This window comes from Erpetoichthys calabaricus, chromosome 1 (genome assembly GCF_900747795.2).
Source record: "Erpetoichthys calabaricus chromosome 1, fErpCal1.3, whole genome shotgun sequence".
Classification (NCBI taxonomy): domain Eukaryota; kingdom Metazoa; phylum Chordata; class Cladistia; order Polypteriformes; family Polypteridae; genus Erpetoichthys; species Erpetoichthys calabaricus.
In genome coordinates this window covers 27,922,018-27,938,133 of record NC_041394.2, presented here as the reverse complement: position 1 = coordinate 27,938,133, position 16,116 = coordinate 27,922,018, and the positions used below count along the sequence as shown (strand labels likewise).

At 39.8% G+C, this 16,116-nt stretch overlaps 1 protein-coding gene across 2 annotated transcripts in view; it reads left to right on the top strand.

Moving 5' to 3' along the window:
* Nucleotides 1–16,116, top strand: part of LOC114647942 (tyrosine-protein kinase receptor UFO) — a 241,509-nt gene that overhangs the window by 190,842 nt on the left and 34,551 nt on the right. For both annotated transcript variants that reach the window (XM_028796666.2, XM_028796656.2), the window contains exons 11-12: nt 8,779–8,905; nt 14,971–15,062. In XM_028796666.2, the coding sequence (XP_028652499.1) occupies nt 8,779–8,905; nt 14,971–15,062 (219 nt within the window). The remainder of the gene's footprint in view (nt 1–8,778; nt 8,906–14,970; nt 15,063–16,116) is intronic.

Here is a 16,116-nt window from a genome sequence, read left to right as displayed (position 1 = left end):
AAGTTGCTGATGAGTCAAAGAAGCGTTTTTTAACAATATGCTTCTCATGAGTGTTTTCTATCATTATTTCTATATTAAAAAGTAGAAGAAAATGGTCTGAAAGACCCGTATCAATGACCTGCTTTATATCAACTTTTAGTCCTTTAGTAATTACTAAGTCTAACGTATGACCTGCTTTATGTGTAGGCTGATTAATGAGCTGTCTCAAATCAAAAGAGTCCAGGAGGTTCATAAATTCTTTTACTTTTTGGTCACATTGATTATCTACATGAAAATTAAAGTCGCCGACTATTAAGAGTGCGTCATAGTTCGTAATTAAGATTGACATCAAGTCAGAGAATTCCTCAAAAAAAGACGCGTTGAATTTTGGAGGTCTATACACGGATAATACTAGAACGTGAGAATCTCCCTGAATAATAATGGCGAGATACTCAAAAGACTTGAATTTACCAAAACTGATATTTTTACATTTTAACCTGCTAGAGTAAATGTTCGCTAGCCCTCCACCTCTCTTTCCTTGGCGATCAGCACGAGTAAAATGCATATACTTTATCTTTTGTAATTGTTATCTTAAAGATCTTAAAGATCTTAATTAAGAATTAAGAAGAGTCCTAATTAAACAGAAAGAAATCTTAGAATATATTTTGGATTATTGTCAATAGTATTTATCTACTAAATTTGACTGCGTATTAGCATTGCATGAGTGGGACTCACCAAATTTGTTATTGGGTTAGTGTAAACTTCACACATACAAAAAGGCACGCAAAGACTCTATCCACACAAACGTGAATTACAAGTGATACTTACACAGCTTATCGCTGTACAGTACCCCACAAAGGGCCTTACTAGCTATGGCATGAAACACACGGGTGTCCCTGGATATAACTTAGATCTAAGGCTGCCTTTGTCCCTGAGAATAACCTAGACACATAAAGGTTGACACACCTTCACTGTGTCCCTGGGAATTAACCTAGACCTAAGGCCAGTACACCATGATCGCCAAGAATAACCTAGACACACTTGTTTAAAACCAATTACCCATCAATTACTGTGAAGTTCACTCTTCATGGGGGGTCACCCTCAACCTGCTAAATCCTGTGAGGAAAAACAATCTATTCACACGAGGGGCTCTTTATTTAATTTTTTACTTCAATCACTCGAGACAGAAAGACAAAACAAAGAAATTTAAATGACAAAGTAGTCTTTGTTAAAATAGAATAACAGCAGTAGAAGAAAATATAGCAAAGACTGAATATGTATAGTCTCAGAAAGCTTATCCTGGGGGGCTTTTAAATAAACAGACGTACTGAACCGTGAGTTGTGTTCTCTGACATCCAGATGAAGTGGCATCTCTTTCTCGTGCGTATCTTTGTCTTTCATGTCGCTCCTTCTTTTGTCCCTTGGATGGGCAATAATTAATGTCAAATATACATGGTAAATTCCAGACCTCATGATTTTACACAAATAAAATTGGTTAGCTATCCTGGTGATGGATGACTCTGCCCAAACATTTTGATCCTCATACTTATCTGTTCAATCTCTTGTTGTCTCCAGTTCTTTAAATATTAAGTTATAAATTGTCTGACCATTTTAAACTAAGAATAACATCAAGACACATGCATTCAAGTTATAAACGACTGATAAGTTGTTGGCCACAAGAAGACAAATGAACAATTATTGATCAAAAGGAAGAATAATTATAAGCTAGTTTGTTAAGTTGTCTTCAAGGATCCTAGAAATTCATTTGTAAGTTAGTTAGGTACTTTATAGTCCATGATAGTTTGTTAGAAGAAAGTTTAAAAACTTACAATAGAGGCTGCAGTCTCAAAAAATAACAATTTAATTCTCCAGGACAGACTAGCACTTAACAGTTGACTATTGTGTAAAACTATTTTTATTGGTCAAGATTCAACAAACGTCCAAAGAATCTGCCTTTGCTGAATCTATCTTAAAATAATTTTGAAGAATTGTTATGTGTTTGCCATTTTACTGTACAGCCAACAAATATTTACAGACGTTATTGTTATTATTCAGTCTGTGGAAAGCATTGCCAGCTACATTTAGACATTAGGTTCCATCCAGGAACTCCTAAGGCAGGTCCATCACACATGTGTTCTTCCCATGAGATGATTGGGTGCATTTTGTTGGCCAATTGTCTACCTAGGAGTTCCTCTAAATATTTTTCCTTTATGAACAGATCCCCAGGCTCTAGTAATGACTGACATGAGAACATTACAACAATCAGGACAAGAATACGCCATTCAACCCAACAATGCTTACCAGTCCTATAAACTTGATTCTTCCATAATAACATCACGTTGAGTTTTGAAAGTCCATAAAGCCTTTATGTCTAACATACTACTTGGTAACGTATTCCATGTGTCGATGGTTGTCTGTGTAAAGAAAAACTTCCTAATTTTTGTGCCCCTGTGTTCTTGTTGAACTCATTTTAAAATAACAGTTTTGATCCACTGTAAAATTCCCTTCATAATTACGAACACTACAATCAGGTCTCCTCTTAATCTCCTTTCATTTAAACTATAAAGGCTCAACTCTTTTAATCTTTCCTCCTAACTCATCCCCTGTAGCCCTGGAATCAGCCTTGTTGCTCTTCTCTGGACTTTTTTTTTTAGCACTGCTATGTCCTTTTTGTAGCCTGAAGACCAAAACTGCACACAGTACTCCACTCACCAGTGTGTTATAAAGCTTAAGCATAACCTCCTTGGACTTGTACTGCACACATCAGGCGCCATATAACCTCACATTCTGTTGAACTTCTTAGCGGCTCCCACTAGTCCACTACTACTCCTAAATCCTTCTTATAAGGTGTACTTTCATTTTTAAGACCACATATTGTGTATTCAAACCTAACATTTTTTCTTCCTATGTGTAATACTTTACATTTACTGACATTAAATTTCATAAGCCACAAATCTGCCCAATTCTGTGTGCTGTTTAAGATCCCTCTGTATTGATTCAATGGATTTTAGATTATCTGCCAATCCACCTAGCTTGGTATCATCTGCAAACTTAACCAGCTTGTTACTTATATTCCTATCCAAATAATTTATCCATCCATCCATTTTCCAACCCGCTGAATCCGAACACAGGGTCATGGGGGTCTGCTGGAGCCAATCCAAGCCAACACAGGGCACAAGGCATATATATATTAAAAATAGCAACAGCCCCAGCACTGACCCTTGTGGAACACCACGCTTAACATCAGCCAATTCTGATAAGGATCCTCACATCATAGCACTCTGCTTCCTGTTTCTGAGCCAATTTTGCACCCATCTACACATAGTACCCTGAGCTCCCTCTTCTTTTAGTTTGATGCCCATCCTCTCATGTGGCACCTTATCAAAAGTCATCCATTCATCCATTATCCAATCCGCTATATCCTAACTACAGGATCACGGGGGTCTGCTGGAGCCAATCTCAGCCAACACAGGGCGCAAGGCAGGAAACAAACCCCGGGCAGGGCACCAGCCCACCGCAGGGCAAGCGCACACATGACAATTTAGAATCGCCAATGCACCTAACCTTCATGTCTTTGGACTGTGGGAGGATACCCACGCAGACACGGGGAGAACATGCAAACTCCACGCAAGGAGGACCCGGGAAGCGAACTCGGGTCTCCCAACTGCGAGGCAGTAGATAGATAGATAGATAGATAGATAGATAGATAGATAGATAGATAGATAGATAGATAGATAGATAGATAGATAGATAGATAGATAGATAGATAGATAGATAGATAGATAGATAGATAGATAGATAGATAGATAGATAGATAGATAGATAGATAGATAGATAGATAGATACTTTATTAATCCCAAGGGGAAATTCACAATAGTGCTACCCACTGCGCCACCCTTATCAAAAGTTAAGATAAATAATTCCAGCATGTTGGTAAAACATGACCTCCCTCTTCTGAACCCATACTGACTGTTAAGTAAATGTCTTGTTCTTGCCATGTGTTGCTCATTCTTATCCTTAATAATTCCATCCATTAAGTCACCTGTGATGCACGTTAACCTTACTGGCCTATAGTTTCTTGGTTCTGCCCAGTCACCCTTTTTATATAATGGGATAATATTAGCCATTTTCCAGTCCTTCAGAATTTCAGTGTGCAGTGATGTCTTAAAAATATGCCTCAAGGGTTTATAGATGCATTGGCAAATGTCAAGAGATTCTGTATTTGCTAAATCTATCTTAAAATAATATTTATGAATTGTTATCTCTTTTCACTTTTATTGTACAGCCAATAAATATTTGCAGATGTTATTGTTACTATTCTCTCTGTTGACAGTATTGCCAGCTGCATTTTCATATTGGGTTTTGTCCCGGAATTCCTAAGATCCATCACGCATGTGCTCTGCACACGAGAGGACTGGGTGTGTTTTGTTGGCTGATTGCATACCCAGGAACTGCTCTAAATATTTATTTTTTTATTTAATTGAGCCCCAGGCTCTCGTAAGGACTGACACATTAGTGTACATTGTGCTCACTTTTTACATTGATGCGATGGTAGTAGTTTGGCAAAGCTAACCAGCCCTAATTATGGAGGTGGTCCATCTGAGGGTCCTCTCAAACACATCCACACTCAGGAAGTTTGGAATCAAAAGTCAGAGCTCAGCCCAGGACATGGGCCTGTCACTAAGATTTGCACCACAACACCGACAGGGTTTTCTTCTTCCTGACCACCATTGACTTTCTGTGCATACCCCAACCTTGTGCCCCTTTAAAAAAGCAGTAAGGTGATCACGCTGGACACCAAGCAGACCTCAATCATCAGGGTGAGAAAGAGAACTTTAGTCTTTATATTTTTAACTTTGTGTAATTTAAGTAATCAAAATATTCCTCCTTATAGCTACTCTAGGCTTCATTTGGTCTTTTTTCACAGAACAGTAATTAATGGCACATGTTTTGCATTGACTTGTATTACATATATTCGATTTTTACAACAGAGCAAATGTGTTTCCACCACATGCAGTTATCAGCACAAGCTAACAGATTGTGTCAACCTCCTCAATCAAAAACACATTGTAAAGTCAGGGATTTTCAGTGACGAATGCATCTCCAGAGCAGGGAATCATTTTACATTTTCAGCTGAGGCGATAGTCAAAGATACTTTGTTCATAAACATGAGATCTAGGCAGTTTTGCCTTTTTTGTAAATTAATAGACAGTTTCGAGTTGCATGTCTCGTATAAGCCGGTAGTGCTGATGCTTCCTTTTTGAACAGATGTTGGAAACCATGTCTTCCACTAATTGACTCTCACTGCAATATAATACGAGAGTTTGTCTGACATTTGTTTCCAAACCTCTTAAAACGGTTGCATCTTTATGTAATAATGGCCCACATCGCCACTCCACCCAAATCCCAGACTAACCACATCTGTGCAGCTGTGTCAAACTGGAGCGCCTGCCAGGGGTACTGTTTACATAGAAGGCTGAAGTGCACAGTCTGCCCATAGTCTGCCTTACTTTTGAAACAGAACCCTTTTTTGTTTAAACAAGCCATTTGAAAATAAAGCATCTCTACACAAGTTCATAAGAGAGTGTGGCGTACAGGCAGTCAAATATTTTAAAACCTCATTGTGGATGGTGGGCTAGATCAGCTCCTGGGTTTGACCCCTGGCCTCTCTAGGAACTCTACCTGCCATGTCTGAGATAATACTATTAGTCTCAGTGATAACTCTAGGTAGGCTGGCGCTGAGTGATGATTTGTTGCTGTGTTGTACTGTGATAAACTGGTAACTCATCCATCATAAAGGTGCCACACCACCAGCCACATCATGCCACCTTGAAATGGACAAAGATGAACGGACAGCTGTTTGTAAGAACAACATGCTAGCACAACTTGGTACAATTTTCAGCCTTTATTTAGACTTCTCCTCCACCTCCATATGTACTTTCCACACTTTTCATTAAATCTTAAATATATGAATTTTAGGCTAAGTAGCAACTCAGTACTGCCCAGGAAAAGTGAGGCGTGTGAATGTGTGCGTCCAGTGAAAAACTGCCAGCACAGGCCTGTTTGGTTGCTACTGTTATATCCTGGATATCAAAACATTTAAAGAGAACATTGTAACATCCATCCATCAATCCATCTTCCAAACCCACTTATCCAGGGTAGGGAAGGACACCATCCCAACAAGTAATCAGATACAAGACAGGAGCAGACCATCGCAGGGAGGACAAACTCACACAAACACACATTAGGGCCAATTTTTTATTTCCAATCCACCTAGACAGTATCTATGGCAATCAAATTTAGGCTATGTCCACACTACCACGTTTTCTGTATTTTTAAATGAAAGCAACCTCAATTCACACTATTGTTTTCACATTGTTTATGGCAGTATCCCAGTCCACATTAAAATGACTGAAAATGCAGGTGACACAGAGGTTTGCCTCTGGATTTATCACACTCCTATAGATGAGTGGTAGATGATTTGTCTTTTGCACATGTATGCACCATTCAAACTGAATAAAACATAATTTAAGTACATACAGGTAAGCAGCATCAGAAGCAGCTCTTCTCTGTCCCCTATGTTGGAAAACGTTTTTCATTTGTTAAGGGCAACAAGTCAGTGGAGAAGATGTTGCAATGACCACAATTCAATTGGTGAAGAGTCACATGATAAGTATGAACCAATCAGAGTGCAATTAGAACACAAGAATAATTTTGATAGGAATAGGACACTTGGCCCAATGTAGTTCATGGCAGCTTATTCACCTAATCCTTCAAAATATTGTGGAGTTGACAGAGCCTGTGACTTTAAAACTAAATTCAAAAACACACTTAGTAACAGCCTCTTAGAGCTATGGAGGGGTCACTAGGCTGAGGAGTACAAGTTGCCTATTAATCTGATCTGCAAGATAACAAAGAATCGCAAGGGCCTGAGTTCAGATTGTGGATGTGGGCAGCCTGGTCAACACATGCAGGAAGCCTGTTACAATATCAATATGACATTAGATGATTTAGATTTAAATTTTATTTGTCACATATACACAAACAGGGGTATAGAGTGAAATGCATTTTTATTGCATTTTTTTGTCTATTATGTTGATTTGCTGCTTCAGTTTCAATGGGATTTAAATGCTGCATTATCATTCCCTTCTGTTGTCTGCCTGGATTTTTCGCTCGATATTTTAATTTTTCCCCAAATCCCTAAAAACATGCAGGTTAGGTTATTGGTGTTTCTAAATGAAAACAACCTCAATCCACACTAGTTTTTATGCATTGTTTGTGAAAGTATCTCAGTCCACATTAAAATGACTGAAAATGCAGATGACATAAGCAGGGGTGTTGAACTTCGGTCCTGGAGGGCCGCAGTGGGTGCAGGTTTTCCTTCTAACCATCTCCTTAATTATTGATCAGTTTTTGCTGCTAATTAACTTCTTATGCCTTTGTTTTAATTTGATGTGACTCAGACCCCTTAGTTGTTTCTTTGTCCTTAATTAGCAGCCAAACAATAATGAGACACAAAACAAGCAGCCACATGACCAGCTCCCCTGTGCACATCACACAATAGCTGAAAATAAAGAAGGGTGAAGATCTCAGTAAAACAGACAATCAACAGTTTTGGAAATGTTCTGCTGTGGCAGAACGAGAGCAGCAACAAGCCATGGAATTAAATGATGGGTTCAATTAACAACAAGAATCAGCATCTCATTAAGAAACTGGTTGGAGTGAAATTGGTTGGAGTTTGAATCCCCAGTTTAATTGATAATCTGTTGGCTCGTTTCACGTCTAATTTCTGTTTGGCTGTCATTTAATGAAGAAAAGAATCAATTCAGGGGACTGAATCCTTAAAACAGGGCTAAAGAAAAGAAGTTAATTAGCAGTGAAAACTGGTCACTTGTTATGAAAAAGGTTAGAATGAAAACCGAGTTCGCTTCCCGGGTCCTCCTTGCGTGGAGTTTGCATGTTCTCCCCGTGTCTGCGTGGGTTTCCTCCCACAATCCAAAGACATGAAGGTTAGGTGCATTGGCGATTCTAAATTGTCGTGTGTGCGCTTGCCCTGCGGTGGGCTGGTGCCCTGCCCGGGGTTTGTTTCCTGCCTTGCGCCCTGTGCTGACTGGGATTGGCTCCAGCAGACCCCCGTGACCCTGTGTTAGGATATAGCAGGTTGGATAATGACTGACTGACTGATATATAGCGAGTGGAGTGATTTGTAGGCAGCATTCAAACTGTATAAAACATAATTTAGATGCATACAGGTAAGCAGCACGGCAGGTGCCACGAAAATCAGCTCCTCTATGTCCACTATGTTGAAAAATGTTTTTCATTTGTAAAGGGCAACCAGTCAGGGAATGACAATCGGTGAAGAGTCACATGATAAGTACAAACCAATCAGAGTGCAATTAGAACACAAGAATAATTTTGGCAAGAATAGGACATTTGGCCCAATGCAGTTCATGGCAGCTTGGTAGTCCCAGGGTAGGTGTGCAGGAATGTGTGGGAGTGTGCCTTGTGATGGGCAGACACCTGTCCAAGGTCATTTTCCACCTTGCACCCTGTGTTTCTGACCCCCCATAACCCCTAAATGTTGTGTAAAAAATCAAAGAAGCATATTTGATATCATAAAATATAAATCAGTATCATCAAAATGTCCTGCTCAGATCATTCATATGTATTCCTTAGTTATGTGTGCTTTAAAAACTGAACTACTGTATCTGAAAATCGTCTGCACGATGCTGGAGGACGGGCTCCCCTTTTTTACATTTGTTATATCATGCATTTTTTCTCTCTTGATCTTTTATCCAGATGCATCCATTGGCCACTTTTCTTGGCACTGGTGGTACGTCGTTGTAGCAATTTCTGGAGCCATTGCCTGTGCCATACTGGTGGCTGTTTACATCGCTCGACTTCGGCGAAAAGAGACTCGTTTTGGGTGAGTCTGTTTTCTTTGTATTATTTTTTTCAATATAAATGACAGTGGCCCCAAAGAACAAGACAGTAACAAAAAAAAAACATGAAAATTCAAACAAAATAAATAGATTTTTGTTTGCATTTTATCTTTTGTTTTTGTGTTTCCATTTTTTGTTTATGTTTGCCCTTCAGGGTCCCTATAATAGATGATCGTTTAAACTGAATTATTCACTGTCTAATGAAGCCTTGAAGGACAGTACCAGAGGTGATGTATCCCTCTGAAAATGGCAAGCCAGCTTTCATTTTGCCTCAGAACATGGCCACTATGTCTGGAGCTGGTTCATGTATCCTGAAAATGCAGAGCACAGACAGCCTTGTCTCATTTTAAGCTCTTCTATATTTTTCCATCATGAGTGCTACATTTTAGAAGTGTGCACTTTCTCAACATACTTTCTTCTTTAAATTTTACTTTAGCTGTTTTAAAAGTGACTTGTCAAGAACACATTTCCATAAGTGCTCGACCACATTTTTTGATAGAATCCTCCTTTGAACCCATTATCTTGCCATCTAAGCCCCAGCTATCCACAATCCTCTAATATGTCAGTCAGCCAGTCAGTCATTTTCCAACCCGCTAATATGTAGTACTTAAAATTGGAAAAAAAAATAAATATCAGTCATATGGGGAGAAAGAAATGCATTTCAGCCTGTAAAGTTGATACATTGGCAAAGACACACTGGGAGAGGCAAAGTGTGCTGGCAATGACCAGGAGAAGAAACATTCAAATCAGCCAGGAAGTCCATAAGCAAGAGTCAGTCCTGTGCTTCATCAGTATTTAAACAGTAACTCAAACTCTCAGTCTGTAAACACAAAACCTAAAATGAGTAAACCAGGGGATTTAAAAAACACTAACTAAACCATCACACACACACACACACAGAGGATTTTCTGTGTTAATCCACAAACTCAGATGATGACAGTTCTATGGCACCAGTTTTTAAAGTGTCATGCTGGTGACTTCAAACGCATGACTTCTAGGACCATCCTCCATAGCAACTGAAGTTGTGCCATGCTACTTACAGATGTAGCAGGGTCAAAATTCTCATGCTGACTTGTGGCAAAGGCAGCATCCCAAGACCAAGCTGGTCAGAATCAAAGGACTGACTATCTGAATTACACTTTAGGTAGTTTACATGTTTCCAATACCCCTGCCATGTTTAAAGTCACTGAGCTCTTCAGTATGTCACATTCTACTGCCAATGTTTGTCAACAGAGATTGCATAACTATGTGCTGATTTTATGCACCTGTTGAAAATGAAGCACCTGAACTTAATAATTTGGAGGGGTGTCCACATACGCTTGGCCATTTGGTGTATTACAGAATAGGTCTAGGCTGGCTCTTAGTTAGCATGAATTAATAAAATTGTACATTTTTATTACATTCTTGCAAGGTTTGAAATGAAACTTATTCATAAATTTTACTACATTTAACATTTTTTTCACTATATGCTACAGTGTACAATAAAAATGTAATTCCTTCCTGTTTCAACATAAAGAACTGCTGATGCCAAAATCAACGCTGCCCATGATCTCTGATCAAATATGACACCAACATTGCATAGTCCCAAAATACTTGAAGCTAGTCATAATTGGAGGACTGGCCGTCTGAATCACACTGGGGTTGGTTTACCTCTTTCCAATACCCAGGCACTTCATAAGTCCATAAGCTTTTTTTATGAACTATATTGGGGAGAAACAGAATCACAAAAATCAAAGAAAAGCCTCCTAAAAATCCATCAAAGAAGTTTTTGAACTTTTACCAACCTTTCCAGATATGCCTTAACCCCAGGCAACCAACCCTCAACTACCACAGGTAGACTTTGGCCCACATAGGCCTAAAAAGGGGCATTGTTTTTAAAGAACAACAACAGATACAGTGAACCCTCGTTTATCACGGTTAATCTGTTCCAGACTCTACTGTGATAAATGAATTTTCGCGAAGCAGGAGTCTTTATTTAAAAATCGAATATTTTCGCAGTTAGAGTATAGAAAACCTGTTTACGACCTTCTAAATACGTTTTTTTAACATTATTAGAGCCCTCTAGACATGAAATAACACCCTTTAGTCACCATTACACTCGTATTACCCAATATATTAGACAAAATAAGAGAAAATAAGACCAGGGGATTTAAAAAACACTAACTAAACCATCACACGCACACACACACAGAGGATTTTCTGTGTTAATCCACAAACTCAGATGATGACAGTTCTATGGCACCAGTTTTTAAAGTGTCATGCTGGTGACTTCAAACGCATGACTTCTAGGACCATCCTCCATAGCAACTGAAGTTGTGCCATGCTACTTACAGATGTAGCAGGGTCAAAATTCTCATGCTGACTTGTGGCAAAGGCAGCATCCCAAGACCAAGCTGGTCAGAATCAAAGGACTGACTATCTGAATCACACTTTAGGTAGTTTACATGTTTCCAATACCCCTGCCATGTTTAAAGTCACTGAGCTCTTCAGTATGTCACATTCTACTGCCAATGTTTGTCAACAGAGATTGCATAACTATGTGCTGATTTTATGCACCTGTTGAAAATGAAGCACCTGAACTTAATAATATTAGACGTTACACATATCATATTATTACTAGGCTCACCCGCCTTTTAATATGACCGACTTTTATCCTCAATTTGTGTGCGCTCCATGTGTACATCAGGCATGTAAGTGTAGGGAATGAGAACATCAAAGTCCCCATTCATAACATCTCCCGAAAACCTAAGTTTTTTTATCTCCTCGAGTGCCTGTCCAAAGTTGTACAATGTCAGCCCAAATCTGTACCGCTAAAGACGGAGTTTCATGCACTAAATAAACTATAGATGAGAATAAGCAAGCACCATCTCCCCTGATATTTACTACGCGGTGAGGCATTTGTACTCCATCAACATTAATTATTTCCAGAGACATAATTTTGTCTATTTTTCCAGTGTATCGCACACAAAAACAAGGGAACGATGGGAGCACCAGAACTCTGCTCACATGGCGTCACTTCATACCGCAAGCCGCAAGTAGTAAGTCTGTGATAAGCGGAATACCGCTACACTTTGCACTCATGGGATGGAATGACAATCCCGACCGCTTTTATATAGTGTCTTGATTATTGTACTGTACATTTAATTACACACACACACACACACACACAGTTCTTACACACAACCACTAACCTATGAAGGCACGACCTCAGTAGGAGAGTCTTCAGGTGGTGCAGTATCTTCAGCAGGTGCATCGTTGTGTTCTTCCGCTGAAGGAGTACTAGGAGTAGGCAGTGGGTGTCTGGGTGCGTGGCTGAAGAACATCTTGATAGGCAGTTGCTTGCGCTGTCTTTTCATATGCGTGAGGAGGCTTTTGTAGGGTATTGCCATCTTTGATCATATTCAAGAGTTTCACCTTCTCCTGGATAGTAAGCATCTTCCTCCGGCGCTTAGTTTTATTGTCAGATGGCTTAGAGAAAGCAGCATGTTTAGGAGCCATCGTGGGGCTTAGATAAAAGTTCTCAGAAAGCGCATGCGTAGTGACGTAAGCGTGTATGAGAAAAAATCGCGATAGAGTGAAGCCGCGAAAGTCGAAGCGTGATATAGCAAGGGATCACTGTACATTTATTTCTAAAGTACATTTTCATACAAAAGTTGAAGCTTAATGTGCTTTACAAAAAGAAAAAAGCAACAGGAAAAGAAAATAACAGAAATATTATTATTACTAATAAAAGAACTATTAAAATATTACCTACCAAAATAGTAGATAAGAATAAATGATAGCATATTAGCCTAATCTACATATGAAAATAATAGAAAAAATAGAGTCCTTATGTAATTTTTAACTCTCTTAAGATTCATTTTAAATCTGATGATCTCGTCAGATGACTGGAGAGGACAGAAAGATATTCTTGAAAATAAGCACAAATGCTACTGTTAAGGAGAGAAATCATATAACCTCTGGCTAAATGAGACAAGTCCAAGGAATAATCTTCATAAACACAAGAATTTATTAGAAATTTTTGAAAAAAGGGACAAAAGAGGCAAAAATTAGCACAAAGATGTTGCTTTAAAAGGCAACTCAGTGTAAACAAATCCCAATACTAAATCCAAAAATCTAAAACTAAAAATCAAAGCAAAAAGCCCACAGAACTAGAAAATCAAAAGAAGACAATACTCACAATTTGAAAGCTCCAACAAAATCAATGAGCCACTGCTGGGACCACCCCACTCTGACCTGAATGTAAAGGCAGCAGCAGTGACATCAGGGAGGCCCCACCCTCCTGGGGTTCCACATACAAAACACAAGGAATGGTGGAGAATTTAAATCTAAAGGGCATAATAGTAAACAATACAATTTTGACAAAACATGAAAAATACAAATGCAACAATATAAAGGAAAATAGGCCCTGACTGTAACTTTGTGGCAGAGTAAACATTGTTTTGAAAGCGATGATTGAAAAAGATTATCAGAAAACAGGAAAAGGTCAAAACATGTTGTGGAATATGACCCGGACACAGACAGGTAGACACATTAGATTTACCCCACACACGTTTATTTAGGGCCTCCATTACATTAAGTCACTTTCACAAACCCAATACCCCACAGTCCTTGGCCAACACAATGCCTTCTCTCTAAGTCTTCAGACCGCTTCCTTCTCCCCTCCAGAGACCTCGTCCAACTACGCTCCCGATTCAAGTCCTCCTCTGAGGGGAGGCAGCCACTTTAATAATAATAATAATAATTCATTACATTTATACTTTAAATAAACACCCGGATGTGCTCCAGGTGTGTCCCCGGCAATCTCCCACCGACACGCCCCAGTGTAGGCAGAAGTGCCGGCTGTATCCCCAGAAGCACTCCAGGTGTCCCTGTTCCTCTTCCCCCCAGCACTTCCTGGTATTGGGGTGCCCCCTGGCGGTGACCACGGGCCCCTACAGGGTCGAGATTCCCAGCTCTGTACCCGTGGCCCCCAGGGCGGTCGCCCCCTCGAGGCCCTCCTCCAGTCTTCTCGGGCATCCCGGGTGGGTACCACCCCCATCCGGGCACCACAATGTGAATGAAGAGGCATTAATAAACCAAAATTAAGACATCAGCTAAAAAGCACATAGAAGACTAAAATGTATTTATCGTCAAACAAAACCCTAATATTGTTAATATTTTAAAATGTTGAATTGTCTTAGAAGTATGGAGGATAAGTCATGCCAAAATGAAATGCAATCCGACGTGTTACTGAAATGTAATGCATATGCAGGTGTTGCATTTAATTTTGGCTTTGTTTTATTATGTTGTAATTAAAAACGTATTAAGCAAATGATTGGTTAATTCATTACAGCATGCAAGTTTCATGTCAGTTTAAGCTTGCCATTTGAATAGTGGCACCAAGTGCGAGAGAAACAGAATAGATGAGGGTTAGCAGTAGATAGATAGATAGAGAGATAGATACTTTATTAATCCCAGGGGGAAATTCGTAGTTTATAATTATTGTAATTCTTATATTTTTGTACAAATAACTAACAAACACAAAGATGCAGTGTGCACAGCTAATCAGCAGTTCTAGTCAGGGTATGCTACACTAAAGTAGTGAGTCTTCAGCCAGGATTTAAAAGCTGAGACTAAAGGGGCACCTTTTATATAAGCAGGCAGATTACTCCACAGCTTTGGAGCCCTAGAACTAAAAGGTTCACACTCCCACAGGTCAGGACAAATCAGATTGGAGAGCATACACTGGTACAGCACGTTGCTGCATCCAGCATAGAACAGAACAGGTCGAGATCTTGAAGATCCTGTGAGTCGGATCACCCTCTAGGAATTGTGCCATATGGCCATACCTGACGCTCCCTTATAATGCCTAAAATGTGCCTCATTTGGCACCTAAATTGTGAGTTGGTTCAATGCAACTAATGGCAATAGCTTAGTGTCCTTTAATGTTTTGTGGAAGAAAAGTTGACACAAAGCTTAACCAGCTCCCAGTGCTTTCTGCTGAGATTTATTTGAAAATGATGCCCCCCCAATTGCTTAATGTTTTCACTCTTTTTTGTGTCGGCAGGGAAGCTTTTGAGCCTATGATGGAACGAGGTGAACTGGTAGTCAGATATCGAGCTCAGCGGTCCTACTGCCGTCGAACAATGGAGGCAACCTGTAAGTGGAACTTTGTCTTGGCACCAGCACAGTTTTTTTTTTAATATTGCAATGCGTAAAGAAGAGCCTCATGTAACATCAGTGTAACAATTAGGGAAGCATGGGAGATGGTACTGCTGCCTCAGCACTTCAGGAACCCATGTTCCAAATCCTACTGGACGCTATCTTTAGAAATTCTTATTGTCTCCATTTCAGTTTCTCCTTATGTCTCAAAAATGAGTCTGGGTGTGTGTGAGAGGTGGACAGACACCCCATTAAGGACTTTCAGGTTACTCTATGGCTTGTCTGTAATGGAAACCACTGTGTTCATAAACTATTTATGAGGATCAATGTTATAATGTGGACTAATCTCTTTTAGAAATCCCCCAAAATAAGATGGTTCACTTATTTTCAGTTAGAATGGTATCATATCGTCTCTGCATTATACTGTATGTATTGTACTTCCAGTTGAGCATTTATTGGCCGTCAGCTCTGATGCACACTGACCTACGCCTACGTTTTTGTTGGGGAAGACTAGTCACTGGGTATGTCACATTATGCAACTGCCTTTACATTTGCATGACAACACCGATGACCACTTTCAACTCACTAAGATTAAATTTAAATGAAGGGTACACATGAAAATTGCTAGAAAAGTCACATAATGTGACATAGACTTTACCTATTAGCTTAATGAACAAGCCTGAAGGACTGAATGGTCTGCTCTTGTTTGTCACAATTTTTATGTTTATGCCCATAGGTTGGTGGTGTTTTGGGGGTCGGGCGGTGGCACCCCTCTGAGTCCAAAGCAGATAGTCAGATAGTCAGTATAAGATTTCAAAGTCCAGGGATAGTCTCTTGGTGTCCAGAGTGTGTACCCCTTGTGACGTGCGGCCAGGGCCCTTCACCTTCACACTGGAAGGACCAGGGAAGGGAGCGTATCCAGAGCATTGCATCCCCAGGAGCAGTAGGTAGCAGTCCCCCTGCCGCAGGGCTCCACAGGAGTTGGAGTTGGAGTTGGATACAGCCCTGTCAGGATCCGTGGGTGCCATCAACTGTTGAGCCCTGGAGTGCA